Genomic DNA, 16,154 nt, shown 5'->3' with positions numbered 1-16,154 from the left:
TGTCGACATTCACTCTTGCCATCTCTTGTTTGACCACTTCCAATTTGCCTTGATTCAGGGACCTAACATTCCAGGTTCCTATGCAATATTGCTCTTTACAGCATCAAACCTTGCTTCTATCACCAGTCACATCCACAGCTGGGTATTCTTTTTGCTTTGGCTCCATCCCTTCATTCTTTTTGGAGTTATTTCTCCATTGATCTCCAGTAGCATATTGGGCATCCACTGACCTGGGGAGTTTCTCTTTCAGTATCCTATCATTTTGCCTTTTCATACTGTTCATGGGGTTCTCAAGGCAAGAATACTGAAGTGGTTTGCCATTCCCTTCTCCAGTGGACCACATTCTGTCAGATGTCTCCACCATGACCTGCCCATCTTGGGTTGCCCCATGGGCATGGCTTAGTTTCACTGAGTTAGACAAGGCTGTGGTCCTAGTGTGATTAGATTGACTAGTTTTCTGTGAGTATGGTTTCAGTGTGTTTGCCCTCTGATGCCCTCTGATGTCCAGTACTTTGGTCACCTCATGCAAAGAGTTGACTCATTGGAAAAGACTCTGATGCTGGGAAGGATTGGGGGCAGGAGGAGAAGGGGATGACAGAGGATGAGATGGCTGGATGGCATCACTGACTCAATGGACGTGAGTCTCAGTGAACTCCAGGAGTTGGTGTTGGACAGGGAGGCCTGGCGTGCTGCGATTCATGGGGTCACAAAGAGTCGGACACGACTGAGCGACTGATCTGATCTGATCTGATCTGGCCATGTAAAGAAGAAACCTGGGCTCAGTAATTTTCAGTATAAGGTCCTCTTTCACCTAGTCTCTTTCCCCTTTCACCTATGTTCCTGTCTTGGCTACATGCAGAAAGGTTAAGAACTGTTAACTTGCTGACTTCATGTAACAAATTTCAGACCTCTTATCCATTGTCTTGTGTTGTAATTATCAGGACTTGTGGCTTGAGTGTGCCTGGTACTTGGATGCTTGGTCTTCCTTCAAAATAGTGTAGATTGTTGCTAAGTTGCTGGATTCATTCCCTGAGTGGTCATTAGCCTACAACTGTTTCCCAAACTCCCTCAAAGTTTCTTTTTTGTCCTTAATCCCCTAGGGTGAATTCTAAACTAAATATTTAACTATCCTACTCTATCCCTAGCCCTATCAGCTCAGAATGAGGCAGAGGAGACCTCTGGGAGTTTGGACAGAGATGTAGGCCCACTTAGCCTCCAACACTTCAACCTTTGTTAAGGAACTTCACTGACTTCCTAATAGTCAGTGTTCCCACCTGTCACCCCCAATTCCTGCCATAGTTGCCTCCTCAGGGTCTGCAGCAGCCACGCCCCCCCCCCCCCCAATGTCCCCTGGCCTGCTCGAGGTTAACTCTCTGCTCTCCCTGTGTGGAAGTCTTTTTTTTTTTTTTTTGATGGAAAAACTGACACTCATTATAAAATCAGAGGTGTATTCTGACCAGCATCTCACCCTAAGAAGTAGCAAACTATTATTTTCTTTTCCTAGTCAATTCTTTTAGAGAAAGAATAGAGTAGCCTTTATGTATCCATTTAGAGCTGGCACAGCATAGCTTTTGAACCAAGGTACAATGGTACCAGGCTTCCCAGGTGGCGTAGTGATATAGAATCTCCCTGTCAGTGAAAGAGAGTAGGGTTCGATCCCTGGGTTGGGAAAATCTCCTGGAGAAGAAATGACAACCCACTCCAGTATTCATGCTTGGGAAATCCTATGTTCAGAGAAGCCTGGCAGATTAGAGCCCAGGTTGTCACAAAAGGGTCCGACACAACTTAGTGACTAAACAACAATAATTGGTATTGAGTAAAATGCATAGATCGTCAGTGCAGAATCCCCCAAATATTCTGCTGCATATATAGCCTTATCGCTGCTACCAGATCCAGAGACAAGACATTCCAGTCCCCATAAAGCTCCCTAACACCCCTTCAAAGTCAAACTCATTTAATTTTTTTTTAAATGTGTGAATTATAGCTGAAAACAATTTTATTATCTAGCTCAAGCTCTATTTTTTAAAAATTTTTTTTAAATTTTATTTTATTTTTAAACTTTACAAATTGTATTAGTTTTGCCAAATATCAAAATGAATCCACCACAGGTATACATGTGTTCCCTATCCTGAACCCTCCTCCCTCCTCCCTCCCCATACCATCCCTCTGGGTTGTCCCAGTGCACTAGCCCCAAGCATCCAGTATCGTGCATCGAACCTGGACTGGCAACTCGTTTCATACATGATATTATACATGTTTCAATGCCATTCTCCCAAATCTTCCCACCCTCTCCCTCTGTAACAGAGTCCATAAGACTGTTCTATACATCAGTGTCTCTTTTGCTGTCTCATACACAGGGTTATTGTTACCATCTTTCTAAATTCCATATATATGCGTTAGTATACTGTATTGGTGTTTTTCTTTCTGGCTTACTTCACTCTGTATAATAGGCTCCAGTTTCATCCACCTCATTAGAACTGATTCAAATGTATTCTTTTTAATGGCTGAGTAATACTCCATTGTGTATATGTACCACCCCTTTCTTATCCATTCATCTGCTGATGGACATCTAGGTTGCTTCCATGTCCTGGCTATTATAAACAGTGCTGTGATGAACATTGGGGTACACGTGTCTCTTTCCCTTCTGGTTTCCTCAGTGTGTATGCCCAGCAGTGGGACTGCTAGATCATAAGGCAGTTCTATGTCCAGTTTTTTAAGGAATCTCCACACTGTTCTCCATAGTGGCTGTACTAGTTTGCATTCCCACCAACAGTGTAAGAGGGTTCCCTTTTCTCCACACCCTCTCCAGCATTTATTGCTTGTAGACTTTTGGATCGCAGCCATTCTGACTGGTGTGAAATGGTACCTCATAGTGGTTTTGATTTGCATTTCTCTGATAATGAGTGATGTTGAGCATCTTTTCATGTGTTTGTTAGCTATCTGTATGTCCTATTTGGAGAGATGTCTATTTAGTTCTTTGGCTCATTTTTTGATTGGGTCATTTATTTTTCTGGAGTTGAGCTGTAGGAGTTGCTTGTATATTTTTGAGATTAGTTGTTTGTCAGTTGCTTCATTTGCTATTATTTTCTCCCATTCTGAGGCTGCCTTTTCACCTTGCTAATAGTTTCCTTTGATGTGCAGAAGCTTTTAAGTTTAATTAGGTCCCATTTGTTTATTTTTGCTTTTATTCCCAATATTCTGGGAGGTGGGTCATAGAGGATCCTGCTGTGATGTATGTCAGAGAGTGTTTTGCCTATGTTCTCCTCTAGGAGTTTTATAGTGTCTGGTCTTACGTTGAGATCTTTAATTCATTTTGAGTTTATTTTTGTGTATGGTGTTAGAAGGTGTTCTAGTTTCATTCTTTTACAAGTGGTTGACCAGATTTCCCAGCACCACTTGTTAAAGAGATTGTCTTTAATCCATTGTATATTCTTGCCTCCTTTGTCAAAGATAAGGTGTCCATATGTGCGTGGATTTATCTCTGGGCTTTCTATTTTGTTCCATTGATCTATATTCTGTCTTTGTGCCAGTACCATACTGTCTTGATAACTGTGGCTTTGTAGTAGAGCCTGAAGTCAGGTAGGTTGATTCCTCCAGTTCCATTCTTCTTTCTCAAGATAGCTTTGGCTATTTGAGGTTTTTTGTATTTCCATACAAATTGTGAAATTATTTGTTCTAGCTCTGTGAAGAATACCATTGGTAGCTTGATAGGGATTGCATTGAATCTATAAATTGCTTTGGGTAGTATACTCATTTTCACTATATTGATTCTTCCAATCCATGAACATGGTATATTTCTCCATCTATTAGTGTCCTCTTTGATTTCTTTCACCAGTGTTTTATAGTTTTCTATGTATAGGTCTTTAGTTTCTCTAGGTAGATATATTCCTAAGTATTTTATTCTTTCCGTTGCAATGGTGAATGGAATTGTCTCCTTAATTTCTCTTTCTGTTTTCTCATTATTAGTGTATAGGAATGCAAGGGATTTCTGTGTGTTGATTTTATATCCTGCAACTTTACTATAATCATTGATTAGTTCTAGTAATTTTCTGGTGGAGTCTTTAGGGTTTTCTATGTAGAGGATCATGTCATCTGCAAATAGTGAGAGTTTTACTTCTTCTTTTCCAATTTGGATTCCTTTTATTTCTTTTTCTGCTCTGATTGCTGTGGCCAAAACTTCCAAAACTATGTTGAATAGTAATGGTGAAAGTGGGCACCCTTGTCATGTTCCTGACTTTAGAGGGAATGCTTTCAATTTTTCACCATTGAGGATAATGTTTGCTGTGGGTTTGTCATATATAGCTTTTATTATGTTGAGGTATGTTCCTTCTATTCCTGCTTTCTGGAGAGTTTTTATCATAAATGGATGTTGAATTTTGTCAAAGGCTTTCTCTGCATCTATTGAGATAATCATATGGTTTTTATTTTTCAATTTGGTAATGTGGTGTATTACATTGATTGATTTGTGGATATTGAAGAATCCTTGCATCCCTGGGATAAAGCCCACTTGGTCATGGTGTATGATCTTTTTAATGTGTTGTTGGATTCTGATTGCTAGAATTTTGTTAAGGATTTTTGCATCTATGTTCATCAGTGATATTGGCCTGTAGTTTTCTTTTTTTGTGGGATCTTTGTCAGGTTTTGGTATTAGGGTGATGGTGGCCTCATAGAATGAGTTTGGAAGTTTACCTTCCTCTGCAATTTTCTGGAAGAGTTTGAGCAGGATAGGTGTTAGCTCTTCTCTAAATTTTTGGTAGAATTCAGCTGTGAAGCCGTCTGGACCTGGGCTTTTGTTTGCTGGAAGATTTTTGATTACAGTTTCAATTTCCGTGCATGTGATGGGTCTGTTAAGATTTTCTATTTCTTCCTAGTCCAGTTTTGGAAAGTTGTACTTTTCTAAGAATTTGTCCATTTCTTCCACGTTGTCCATTTTATTGGCATATAATTGTTGATAGTAGTCTCTTATGATCCTTTGTATTTCTGTGTTGTCTGTTGTGATCTCTCCAGTTTCATTTCTAATTTTATTGATTTGATTTTTCTCCCTTTGTTTCTTGATGAGTCTGGCTAATGGTTTGTCAATTTTATTTATCCTTTCAAAGAACCAGCTTTTGGCTTTGTTGATTTTTGCTATGGTCTCTTTTGTTTCTTTTGCATTTATTTCTGCCCTAATTTTTAAGATTTCTTTCCTTCTACTAACCCTGGGGTTCTTCATTTCTTCCTTTTCTAGTTGCTTTAGGTGTAGAGTTAGGTTATTTATTTGACTTTTTTCTTGTTTCTCGAGGTATGCCTGTATTGCTATGAACTTTCCCCTTAGGACTGCTTTTACAGTGTCCCATAGGTTTTGGGTTGTTGTGTTTTCATTTTCATTCATTTCTATGCAAATTTTGATTTCTTTTTTGATTTTTTCTGTGATTTGTTGGTTATTCAGCAGCGTGTTGTTCAGGCTCCATATGTTGGAATTTTTAATAGTTTTTCTCCTGTAATTGAGATCTAATCTTACTGCATTGTGGTCAGAAAAGATGCTTGGAATGATTTCTATTTTTTTGAATTTACCAAGGCTAGATTTATGGCCCAGGATGTGATCTATCCTGGAGAAGGTTCCATGTGCGCCTGAGAAAAAGGTGAAATTCATTGTTTTGGGATGAAATGTCCTATAGATATTAATTAGGTCTAACTGGTCTATTGTATCATTTAAAGTTTGTGTTTCCTTGTATTTTCTGTTTAGTTGATCTATCCATAGGTGTGAGTGGGGTATTAAAGTCTCCCACTATTATTGTGTTATTGTTAATTTCTCCTTTCTTACTTGTTAGCATTTGTCTTACATACTGTGGTGCTTCCATGTTGAGTGCATATATATTTATAATTGTTATATCTTCTTCTTGGATTGATCCTTTGATCATTATGTAGTGACCATCTTTGTCTCTTTTCACAGCCTTTGTTTTAAAATCTATTTTATCTGATATGAGTATTGCTACTCCTGCTTTCTTTTGGTCCCTATTTGCATGGAAAATCTTTTCCAGCCCTTCGCTTTCATTCTGTACGTGTCCCCTGTTTTGAGGTGGGTCTCTTGTAGACAACATATGTATGGGTCTTGTTTTTGTATCCATTCAGCCAGTCTTTGTCTTTTGGTTGGGGCATTCAACCGATTTACGTTTAAGGTAATTACTGATAAGTATGATCCCGTTGCCATTTACTTTATTGTTTTGGGTTCGAGTTTTTACACCATTTTTGTGTTTCCTGTCTAGAGAGTATCCTTTAGTATTTGTTGGAGAGCTGGTTTGGTGGTGCAGAATTCTCTTAGCTTTTGCTTGTCTGAAAAGCTTTTGATTTCTCCTTCATACTTGAATGAGATCCTTGCTGGGTACAATAATCCGGGCTGTAGGTTATTTTCTTTCATCATTTTAAGTATGTCCTGCCATTCCCTCCTGGCTTGAAGATTTTCTATTGAAAGATCAGCTGTTATCCTTATGGGAATTCCCTTGTGTGTTATTTGTTGTTTTTCCCTTGCTGCTTTTAATATTTGTTCTTTGTGTTTGATCTTTGTTAATTTGATTAATATGTGTCTTGGGGTGTTTCACCTTGGGTTTATCCTGTTTGGGACTCTCTGGGTTTCTTGGACTTGGGTGATTATTTCCTTCCCCATTTTAGGGAAGTTTTCAACTATTATCTCCTCAAGTATTTTCTCATGGTCTTTCTTTTTGTCTTCTTCTTCTGGGACCCCTATGATTTGAATGTTGTAGCGTTTAATATTGTCCTGGAGGTCTCTGAGATTGTCCTCATTTCTTTTAATTCATTTTTCTTTTGTCCTCTCTGATTCATTTATTTCTGCCATTCTATCTTCTAATTCACTAATCCTATTTTCTGCCTCTGTTATTCTACTATTTGTTGCCTCCAGAGTGCTTTTAATTTCATTTATTGCATTATTCATTATATATTGACTCTTTTTTATTTCTTCTAGGTCCTTGTTAAACCCTTCTTGCATCTTCTCAATCCTTGTCTCCAGGCTATTTATCTGTGATTCCATTTTGATTTCAAGATTTTGGATCAATTTCACTATCATTATTTGGAATTCTTTATCAGGTAGATTCCCTATCTCTTCCTCTTTTGTTTGGTTTGGTGGGCATTTATCCTGTTCCTTTTTCTGCTGGGTATTCCTCTGTCTCTTCATCTTGTTTAAATTGCTGATTTTGGGGTGTCCTTTCTGTATTCTGGCAGTTTGTGGAGTTCTCTTTATTGTGGCGTTTCCTCGCTGTGTGTGGGTTTGTACAGGTGGCTTGTCAAAGTTTCCTGGTTAGGGAAGCTTGTGTTGGTGTTCTGGTGGGTGGAGCTGTATTTCTTCTCTCTGGAGTGCAATGAAGTGTCCAGTAATGAGTTATGAGATGTCTATGGTTTTGGGGTGACTTTGGGCAGCCTGTATCTTGAAGCTCAGGGCTGTGCTCCTTTGTTGCTGGAGAATTTGCTTGGTATGTCTTGCCCTGGAACTTGTTGGCCCTTGTGTGGTGCTTGGTTTCAGTGTCGGTATGGAGGCGTTTGATGAGCTCCTGTCAATTAATGTTCCTTGGAGTCAGGAGTTCCCTGGAGTCAGGGTTTGGATTTAAGCCTCCTGCTTCCAGTTATTGGTCTTATTTTTACAGTAGTTTCAAAACTTCTCCTTCTATACAGCACCATTGATAAAACATCTACATTAAAGATGAAAAGTTTCTCTACCGTGAGGGTCACCCAGAGAGGTCCACAGCGTTACATGGAGAAGAGAAGAGGGAGGAGGGAGGGAGTTAGAGGTGACCCGAATGAGATGAGGTGGAATCAATAGTGGAGAGAGTGGGCTAGCCAATAATCACTTCCTTATGCGCACTCCACAACTGGACCGCTCAGAGATGTTCACGGAGTTATACAGAGAAGAGAAGATGGAGGAAGGAGACAGAGGTGGCCAGAGGATAAAAGAGGGTAATGAAAAGGAGGGAGACAGATCCAGCCAGTAATCAGTTCCCTAAGTGTTCTCCACTGTCTGGAACACACAGAAATTCACAGAGTTGGGTAGACTAGAGAGGGGTTAGGGAGGAGACATAGGCGACCTGGTGGAGAAAAAGGAGAGTCCAAAGGGAGAGAGAGCAGTTAAGCCAGTAATCTCGCTCCCTAGTGATAAATGGGTACTGAAGATTGGGTTCTTAAAGGTACAAAATTGATAACTAATACCAAAAAGCAAAAGTTAAAAATCTAGAGTAGAGTTTGGAATTTCAAAAATACAATGTTAAAAAAAAGAAGAAGAAAAATAAGGAGAGAAAAACAAACAAACAAAAACAAACAATGTCACAAAAATTATAAAGAAAATACAGGTACAAAATTGATATCAAATACCAAAAAGCATAAATTAAAAATCTAGAATAGAGTTTGGAATTTCAGATATACAATGTTATATAAAAGAAGAAGAGAAAGAAACAGAGGAAAAAAAGTCACAGAAATTATAAAAAAAAAACTATAGGTACAAAATTGATAACAAATACCAAAAAGCTAAAATTAAAAATCTAGAGTAGAGTTTGGAATTTCAAAAATACAATGTTAAAGAAAAGAAGAAGAAAAAAAAAACAAGGTCAAAAAATTATAAAAAATATATATATGAAGTTTGCTGAAGAAAAAAAAATAGGGTCTTTTTTTTTTTGCAAAGTAATAGGTTATAAAAGTGAAAATTAAAGGACTTAAAATTTTTTTTTAAAATTTAAAAAAAAAAGGAAGAAAGAATGATCGTAAAAATAGTAAAAATATGTCGAGGACTTTCTCTGGTTTTGTTGTGAGTATTGTGAGTTCAGCTCATTTTTGGCTAGTTCCTTGGTCCGACTTTTATTTCTCAAGATCTATAGGCCCCTTCCTATGTAGTCGGTAGTAACCACAGGGTTTTAATCTATTGCCTGTAGCTTCCAAGGCGGTTCCCTCTGTTATGGCTTCTTCTGTTTGCTGGACTCTTCAGTGTCTGGTTTCCGCCCTGACACAAAGGGGACGGTGGAGGACATTTTTTTTTTCTTTTTTTCTTTTTAGGCTCACTTGTTCAGTTGCACTGTGGGGAGGGAGGGAGGGATGCTGCAAACAAGTAACACTGGCGTGTGCTCGAAGTGCCTCAGCCACACTGGGTCTGCCCCCGCTCAGGGCGTGTGTAGCCTCCCTGCCCACAATGCTCAGGCTCTAGGTTGCTCCGCCGGGAACCATCCGTGGCTGGCCCTGGGCTGCCTGCACCTCCCAGGTCCAAGCCGCTCAGGTTCAGGCACTTGGGTAGTCCTCAGAGGCACAGACTCGGTTGGGCCTGTGTTTTGTGCCCTTCCCAGGTCCGAGCAGCTCAGGTGATGAGGTGTTTAGCGAGCACGATTGCTGCGACTTATCGCCTCCCCGCCGCTCGGTTATCTAGGTGTACAACTGGCGCGCCTTCTCAGGGAGATGTTGACCGTCCAGACCCCCAAGAAGTTTTAGTTAGCAAAGAAGCCTGCTTACAGTTTTATAGATAATGTCTCTCTGGGGCTGCGATTGCCCCCTCTGGCTCTGGCTGCGTGTCACTGGAGGGGGAAGGTCTGCAGCCGGCTATCTCTGTTCAGTCCTTTGTTCCGTGCGCGGGCCTGGCGGTGTCTTAGGTTAGGGCTGGCTTTTCGCGTGATACATATCCCACAGTCTGGTTTGCTAGCCCAGATTATTTCGCTCAGACAGCGCTCAGGGTATTCAGGCCAGGTCCTTAACTCTAAGCGATGCAGCCCGCACCGCGTCTCCCTGCCCAGCCCCCGCTTGCTAATGGCGTGTGTAGGCGTCTGCACTGCTTTTCCGCTGGGGGAGTTACCTTAGGGCTCGCAATCTGCGAGTTTTAATTGTTTATTTATTTTTTCTCCCTGTTATGTTGCCCTCTGTGCTTCCAAAGCTCGGCACAGATTTGGCCGTGAGAAGGTTTCCTGATGTTTGGAAACTTCTCTCTTTTTAAGACTCCCTTCCCGGGACGGAACTCCATCCCTCCCTCTTTTGTCTCTTTTTTTTGTCTTTTATATTTTTTCCTACCTCCTTTCGAAGACTTGGGTTGCTTTTCTGGGTGCCTGATGTCCTCTGCCAGCATTCAGAAGTTGTTCTGTGGAATTTACTCGGCTTTTAAATGCTCTTTTGATGAATTTGTGGGGGATAAAGTGTTCTCCCCATCCTACTCCTCCGCCATCTTGGCTCCTCCCCCCAAACTCATTTAAAAGTTTTAATTAAAAGTTTTAATTGTTGTTGTTTAGTCACTAAGTTGTGTCCAATTCTTTTGGAACCTCATGGACTTTAACCCAATAGGCTCCTCTGTTCATGGGATTTCCCAGGCAAGAATACGAGAGTGGGTTGCTATTTCCTTCTCCAGGGGATCTTTCTGACCCAAGGATCAAACCTGTGTCTCCTATTTCTCCTGCATTGACAGGCAGATTCCTTACTACTGAGCCACTAGGGAAGCCCTAATTAAATATCACACCCACCTTAAAGGGTATTTATAACAGATGCAGGGTTAACTAAGTGAATACTCATACCCTACCATCCATCGTCAACATGGACATCAGCAGAACTTTTGGGGTCTCCTCCCAACAGCCTCCATCCACTGCCCATACCCAGAGGTCGGGGGTGCATGTCTGTGTGGATTCCCAATCAGTAATGTTTAGTTTTAGTGTACATATTCCTTACTAATGAGGTCAAAATGACAGACCACAATAATTAGGAATACATAACTATGTAACATGCCTATATAAACTTGACTTTTGTCAAGGGAAACTTTAAACTTTAGCCTCAAGCTTTGTTATGGCAAGCGTGCCAGTAGTTTGAGATCTGCCAACATCCCAGACCTGCCTGTAAATCTGTGAGGAGGGCGGGCCATCAAGCAGCCCCATAGACGTGTGTTAAGAGAACTAAGTTACCAGATGTACGTTGAGATAACTAATTGCCTGTACAAAATCTAGACCTTATTCTAAGTATTTTGAAGCAGTTTATAAAAAGCATAGTCGAATAGAGAGAAGAGAAGAAAGTGAGGCAAAGAGGCGAAACAGAAATTGTGAATCAGAAGTCAGAACCCTTTGTTCTTGGATCTGATCATAGAGAGACCCAACTGAGGAGGATGGGAGTCCCAGTGGCAGAGGGAACATGGTGGTGCTGCAGGGAGAGACGACTTTCTGAGGAATTTATATAATGAGATAGAAGCATTTAGGTACCTACCAGTGCTCAGGGATTGTTCTAGACACTGTGGATGTAGCAGTGAAGAAAACAGAGACTTCCTTCCTGGAAGGAAGAGAAAATAAAAGGCATGTTTAGTTGATGGTTGCTACAGAAGGAAATAAAGCAAGTACAGGGCTGCAAAGGTTTACTTTCCTACCGGGGGTGCCCAGGTGGTCTGCCAAGGGGTGTGGGGTAGAGGACAAAGTGACGGAGGTGTCTGGGGAGAGAGGGAACCTGAAGCCGGAGGCGCCCTGATTGTGTGACTAGTGATGACTGGAGAGGCCAGGGTTACAGCTCCCAGGAGGAGGGGCCATGTCTGAAGGGCAGCAGGGGAGATAGAAGGAGCAAGGGGAGAAAGTGGCCCTGAGCCTGCCTTGTGGGGCAGGGCAGGCAGGTTTGAGGAGGTTCAGAATTGGCTAGTGTGAATGCTCTTGGTGGACTTTGGGGTGTAGGGTAGTATAGATTGCCCTGTGGTGATTTGGAGCTGGAAATGTTGGCTTGGAAGGAGAGTTTGATAAAGGAGGTGGGCGGTGGGTGGAGGGAGGAGCTCCGTGTTGGTTGATTGGCAGATGAAAGATGTGCTTGTGGGGAGTCACCACCTCTCTCTGGGTATTAGCTAACCCTGGGAGGGGCAGTCTCTCCAGGATGAGCAAGGTCCCCCCAAATGCCAAAACATCCTAAAGTACAGAAGGTAAAAACAGGATTGATGCTGGAGGCCAGGGCAGGACTAGGGTGGGATGAGGTTGACAGACAATGAGGGCCAGCCACGCAGGGTCTTCTGGCCAAGCATAAGCTTTGATTCTGGGTGGGCAGGTCAACCTAGAAGGCAGCCCATGGCTGTGGCCATGTTCAGATGCACAGGTCCCGGAAATCTTTGCTGACTGCATGAAACTGCCTTATTGGCTCTCAATGACTTTTGGACTCAACCTGAACCTCTTCTTTGGGAAGCCTCCCAGTCCTTCCAGTATGCTAAAACCATTTGTTTTTAGTCTTTTTATCCAATTAAACATCAGGTTTGTGGGGGAGGAACATGTCTTACTTTCTTATTCCTTGTGCTTAGGACAGAGTTCCAGGTTCCTTTTGTTAAATCAGCATAGAACTAAGTGACTTAATCTAAGCCAGCCTCACACTCAAAAAGGAGGAGATTCTGCAAAGGGCTTGGGGCCTTGGGGTCTGCACACAGCTTCTTGCTCGTCTGACCTGTGGTTCCTAGTGAGGCTGCATGTCAGGACCACCAGGAAAGCTAATGGAGATGCTGGTGCCTAGGCCCCCAGACCTGTCAGATGAGTCGGGTGCCAGGGTTGGGGAGCTGCTTGGCGTTAGCTCTCAGAGCAAGCCTGGACTGGCAGCAGCACCATGGAAATGCAGAACCTGAAATTCCCCCAGATGTGCTGAGTCACCATCAGTATGTTGGCAAGATCTTCAGCGATCTGTATGCCCTGGAAGTTGGGGATGTGACCACCTTGAATGATCTTGCTTAAGCTTCTTTCTACCACAGTGTTAGCTGGTGTCGATGTCAGACTGGGAAATTGCCATTCAGGGCAGTCTATGGGCTGTGCTGCTTGTTTCAAGCAGATGGGCTGGAAGTTTGGTCAGGTTTTTTGGAGAAAATCTGGAAGCTGACCCAGAACCAGGCTGCCCCACCCCACGTGCAAATAAACCCCAAGGTCTTCAATCTCCCTCTCCCGAGGACTGAGTCCAGGCAAGGGGCAAGACACTAAGCTCTGGGCCTACACTGGGCTTCAGTGGCAGGGAGGGTCACAGGTTACTGGCACTTAATGAACTAATCAATATTTGCAGCAAAGCAGGATCCCCATGCATGCAGGGCATCCAGCCCCTTGGGGTCCTCGCAGGGGCCTGCCACAACTGCTTCTACAAGCTTGTCTCTGATTCTGAAGCTGAGGATTCTTGCCTTTGAGTGAGGATCTGCAGGCAGAGGTATAACATGCCAGTGAAAGTGCAGGAAGGAACAACTTAGCCTTCTGCTCATTTTTGCATCTCTATTTTGTCTGTAATACACACCATATAAGAGTGTAACATGTTGGGCCTGTGCATACTTTCTAACATTTGAAAGCCATCTTTATAGGGCCCTCCCATTGGAAGGTATTCCACATGAGGGTTTCAGCTTGGATTGGGCAAAGCAAAGTGTGTGACCATCACTGCTCCCCACTTGTCCCTCAACTCTGTTCACCACCCCCATTCACTTTGTGCTCAGTTTCTTTCTTTCCAAGAGAGAGGAATGGCAGATATACGTAAGGTGGTGAAAGATTGCTGCTGCAAACCGTGAATGACACTGTGATTTGTGGCCTCCAGAGGAGAGGAATTCGATCTGTGGCCAGAGACGAGGCTTGATCACTCAGCGCTTTTGTGTAGTAAAGTTTTATTAAAGTATAAAAAGAGATAGAGAAAGCTTCTGACATAGACATCAGAAGGGGGCAGAAAGAGTGACCTCCTTGCTAGTTTTTAGCAAGGATTTTTATACCTGTTAGCAAAGCTGCTAATTAAAGAAATGCCTCAAAACTGAGATAATTGCACCAGGCCCCTCACCCGCAACACAGATTTTTAGATAGCATTGGCACTAGGTGAATCATCCCAGGCCATAACACAGTTGACATGAATCTGGAAGAAAGGCAGATTTCCAAGCAAATATGTAGTTCACTAACATAGTTGAAGGAATTATTTTCATAAGAAAAATGCATTAGGTTAGCTCAAAGTTTGAGATAAAGTTCAGGCTGATCCAGGTGTCGCCATGACAACCCAGAATTAAAAGAAACTTGCTTTAATTTTGTGTAGAGAAGGAAAAAAATAAATGTTTGCCACTTGCAGTTTATTTCCTCCTGCTGTTTGGGGACCTCTGGCCTCTCTACCAAGGGTGTTAACACTCTTAGTGATTTGGTTGAGCTACACTTGATGTATTTCAGAAATTGAAAGGAAATTGAAGGAAAACTTTGGTGAGAGTACAGAAAACCTGAGAAACAAAATGAGTGTCTCTTTTTCTGTTTAGCGGCGTAGAAGGAGTAAAAGGAAGAAAAGGAATTGGAAGAATGCTTCCACATCTGCAGAGCTGGATTCCTTGTCCCCATCCTCATTGGAGCCCTGTAGTCTGAGTTCTCTTGCAAACCCTGGGCTTCAGGACACAGCTCCATGCCAAAGCCCAGCTCAGCAGTGTAGACCCACTCACCAGTCAGGCAAGCCTCCAAGTGTGGGCAAAATACCCCTGGAGGCTATGGGGCACCCTCTGCAAGGCGAGGCTGCAGGAGAGGCAGAAGCAGCCATGGGTGCTGAGTCTCTGAGCAGCCCGGCACCTCAGGACCAGACTCTGGCAGGAGCCCTCCCAGAAGGGAATGACCACCACTCCCTGAGCCCCTTCAAGGGTGAAGATCTCCCCACTTCTGCCAGTGAAGGCTCTCCTAGGGAGAAGGATACTGCCCAGGAGCTCCTGCTGCCTGAGCCAAAGGTGGACACCTCCAAGCCCAGAAAAGATCTGCAGACCATCAGGCAGCTGGCCAGGGCTCCTGCCTCTGGGGTGAATTTGATGCCCAGGATTGGCCTGCCATGTCTCAACACCTTGCTGTGCAGTGCAGTTCTGACAACACCTCACTGTCTGGGAAGGGAGTCCACTGGGACTCGCTTCTTGGGAGGGGGGCTGTGGGAGGGGCTATCCCTCTACCCTGAGCTGCTGACCCCTGTTCCTGGGCTGGTGGCAGAGGCTGACCCTTATGCCATTGAGTTCAAGTTTCCCTGTGCATTTTGTCATTTTGGCCCTGATGTTTTGGGGCTTTATTTCTTCCAGGCAAGTGATGCTGCAGCTGAGTCAGCTGTTTCAGTGAAAGGAGTTGGGAAAGATGTTAAAGATAAGACTGAGGAAATGAAAGAGCCACCCACAAGCGTCCCTGCTTCCCGAAACCACCGCCAGGTAAAGCGTCTCATGCCTGCCTGGTCGCCTCTCCAGGACGCCCTCCCCATCCTTGCTGTTCATCCCATGGGCTGCTCCTTTTAGTCCCATTCCTTCCACAGCTTAATCATTTGGTGAATATGTGTTAGGTGCTGGGGATATAGCCATGAATGAGACCAGTTTCTGCCTTTGGGAGCTCACATTCTAGTGGGGAGAAAGACATGCAAAGCCAGACTGTGTGAAGTGCCCTGGAGAGAAGTAGGGCAAGGGACTGAGGTAAGTGCCAGCCAGGGCCTCTCCAAGGAGAACTGAAAGAGTGACAGGCAAGCCACGTGCCTATCTGGGGACATGCAAAGGCCCCAAGGGAGAGTGTGGTGGGCTTGTTTAGGGGACAGCAGGAAATCTGCTTCTCCCAAGAGCAGGTGAAGGGAAGAGAGGCCTGGGTTGGGGCTGGAGTTGACAAGGTTGGCTCCAAGGAGTCCAAGGCTCCCCTGTGGTGGGTGGACCAGAAGCCGTTTAAAGGTTCTGAGCAGGGAAGGGATGTGACCAGTCTGGCAATTGTGACAAGCGTCCTATGTTGGGAGCAAGCATGGAGCCTGGTCTAAAGGTTGGGGTTTGGGTGCCTGTTCCAGGAAATTGTAACCAAGGACCAGACAGCTCTTCCTGGAGGGAAAACAGGTGAAAATGAGAAAGCCAAGCCAAAGGACCTGAAGAGGCCAGAGGGGAATAACGGAAATAATGCAGCCCCTGTGAAAAATGAGAAGGAGCAAAGGAACCAGAGCACACAGCGAGCTAAGGAGAGGTGGGTGCAACTGGCTCAGGAAAGCGCAGGCCTGGCCCCCACCCAGCACTGGGGCTGGAAAGGGCCATGCCACCCCAGAGGAGATTCCCAGGCTGCCTTTTTGTTGATTCTCAGGGCAAAGGGCAATGCTCAGGAGGTAGGCAGGGGAGGGGCATCTGTCCCAATTCCTTACTCAGTTGAAATTCTGCTATTACACAGTCCCTGAGGTCTCCCGGAGGCAGCCTGGGCCTTACAGAAGTCAGGAGAGAGACAGTCATGTCC

The 16,154-nt window shown here is 43.7% G+C and overlaps 1 protein-coding gene across 1 annotated transcript in view; it reads left to right on the top strand.

The window, feature by feature from the left end:
- Positions 1-16,154, top strand: part of LOC113877709 (E3 ubiquitin-protein ligase RNF213-like) — a 129,071-nt gene that overhangs the window by 13,896 nt on the left and 99,021 nt on the right. Inside the window, exons 3-4 of the mRNA XM_027518100.1 lie at positions 14,990-15,112; positions 15,724-15,893. Coding sequence (XP_027373901.1) covers positions 14,990-15,112; positions 15,724-15,893 — 293 coding nt within the window. The remainder of the gene's footprint in view (positions 1-14,989; positions 15,113-15,723; positions 15,894-16,154) is intronic.

Source organism: Bos indicus x Bos taurus, chromosome 19, assembly GCF_003369695.1.
Source record: "Bos indicus x Bos taurus breed Angus x Brahman F1 hybrid chromosome 19, Bos_hybrid_MaternalHap_v2.0, whole genome shotgun sequence".
NCBI lineage: Eukaryota > Metazoa > Chordata > Mammalia > Artiodactyla > Bovidae > Bos > Bos indicus x Bos taurus.
Note: the sequence above shows the minus strand (reverse complement) of the source record. Positions and strands in the feature narration are given on the sequence as shown.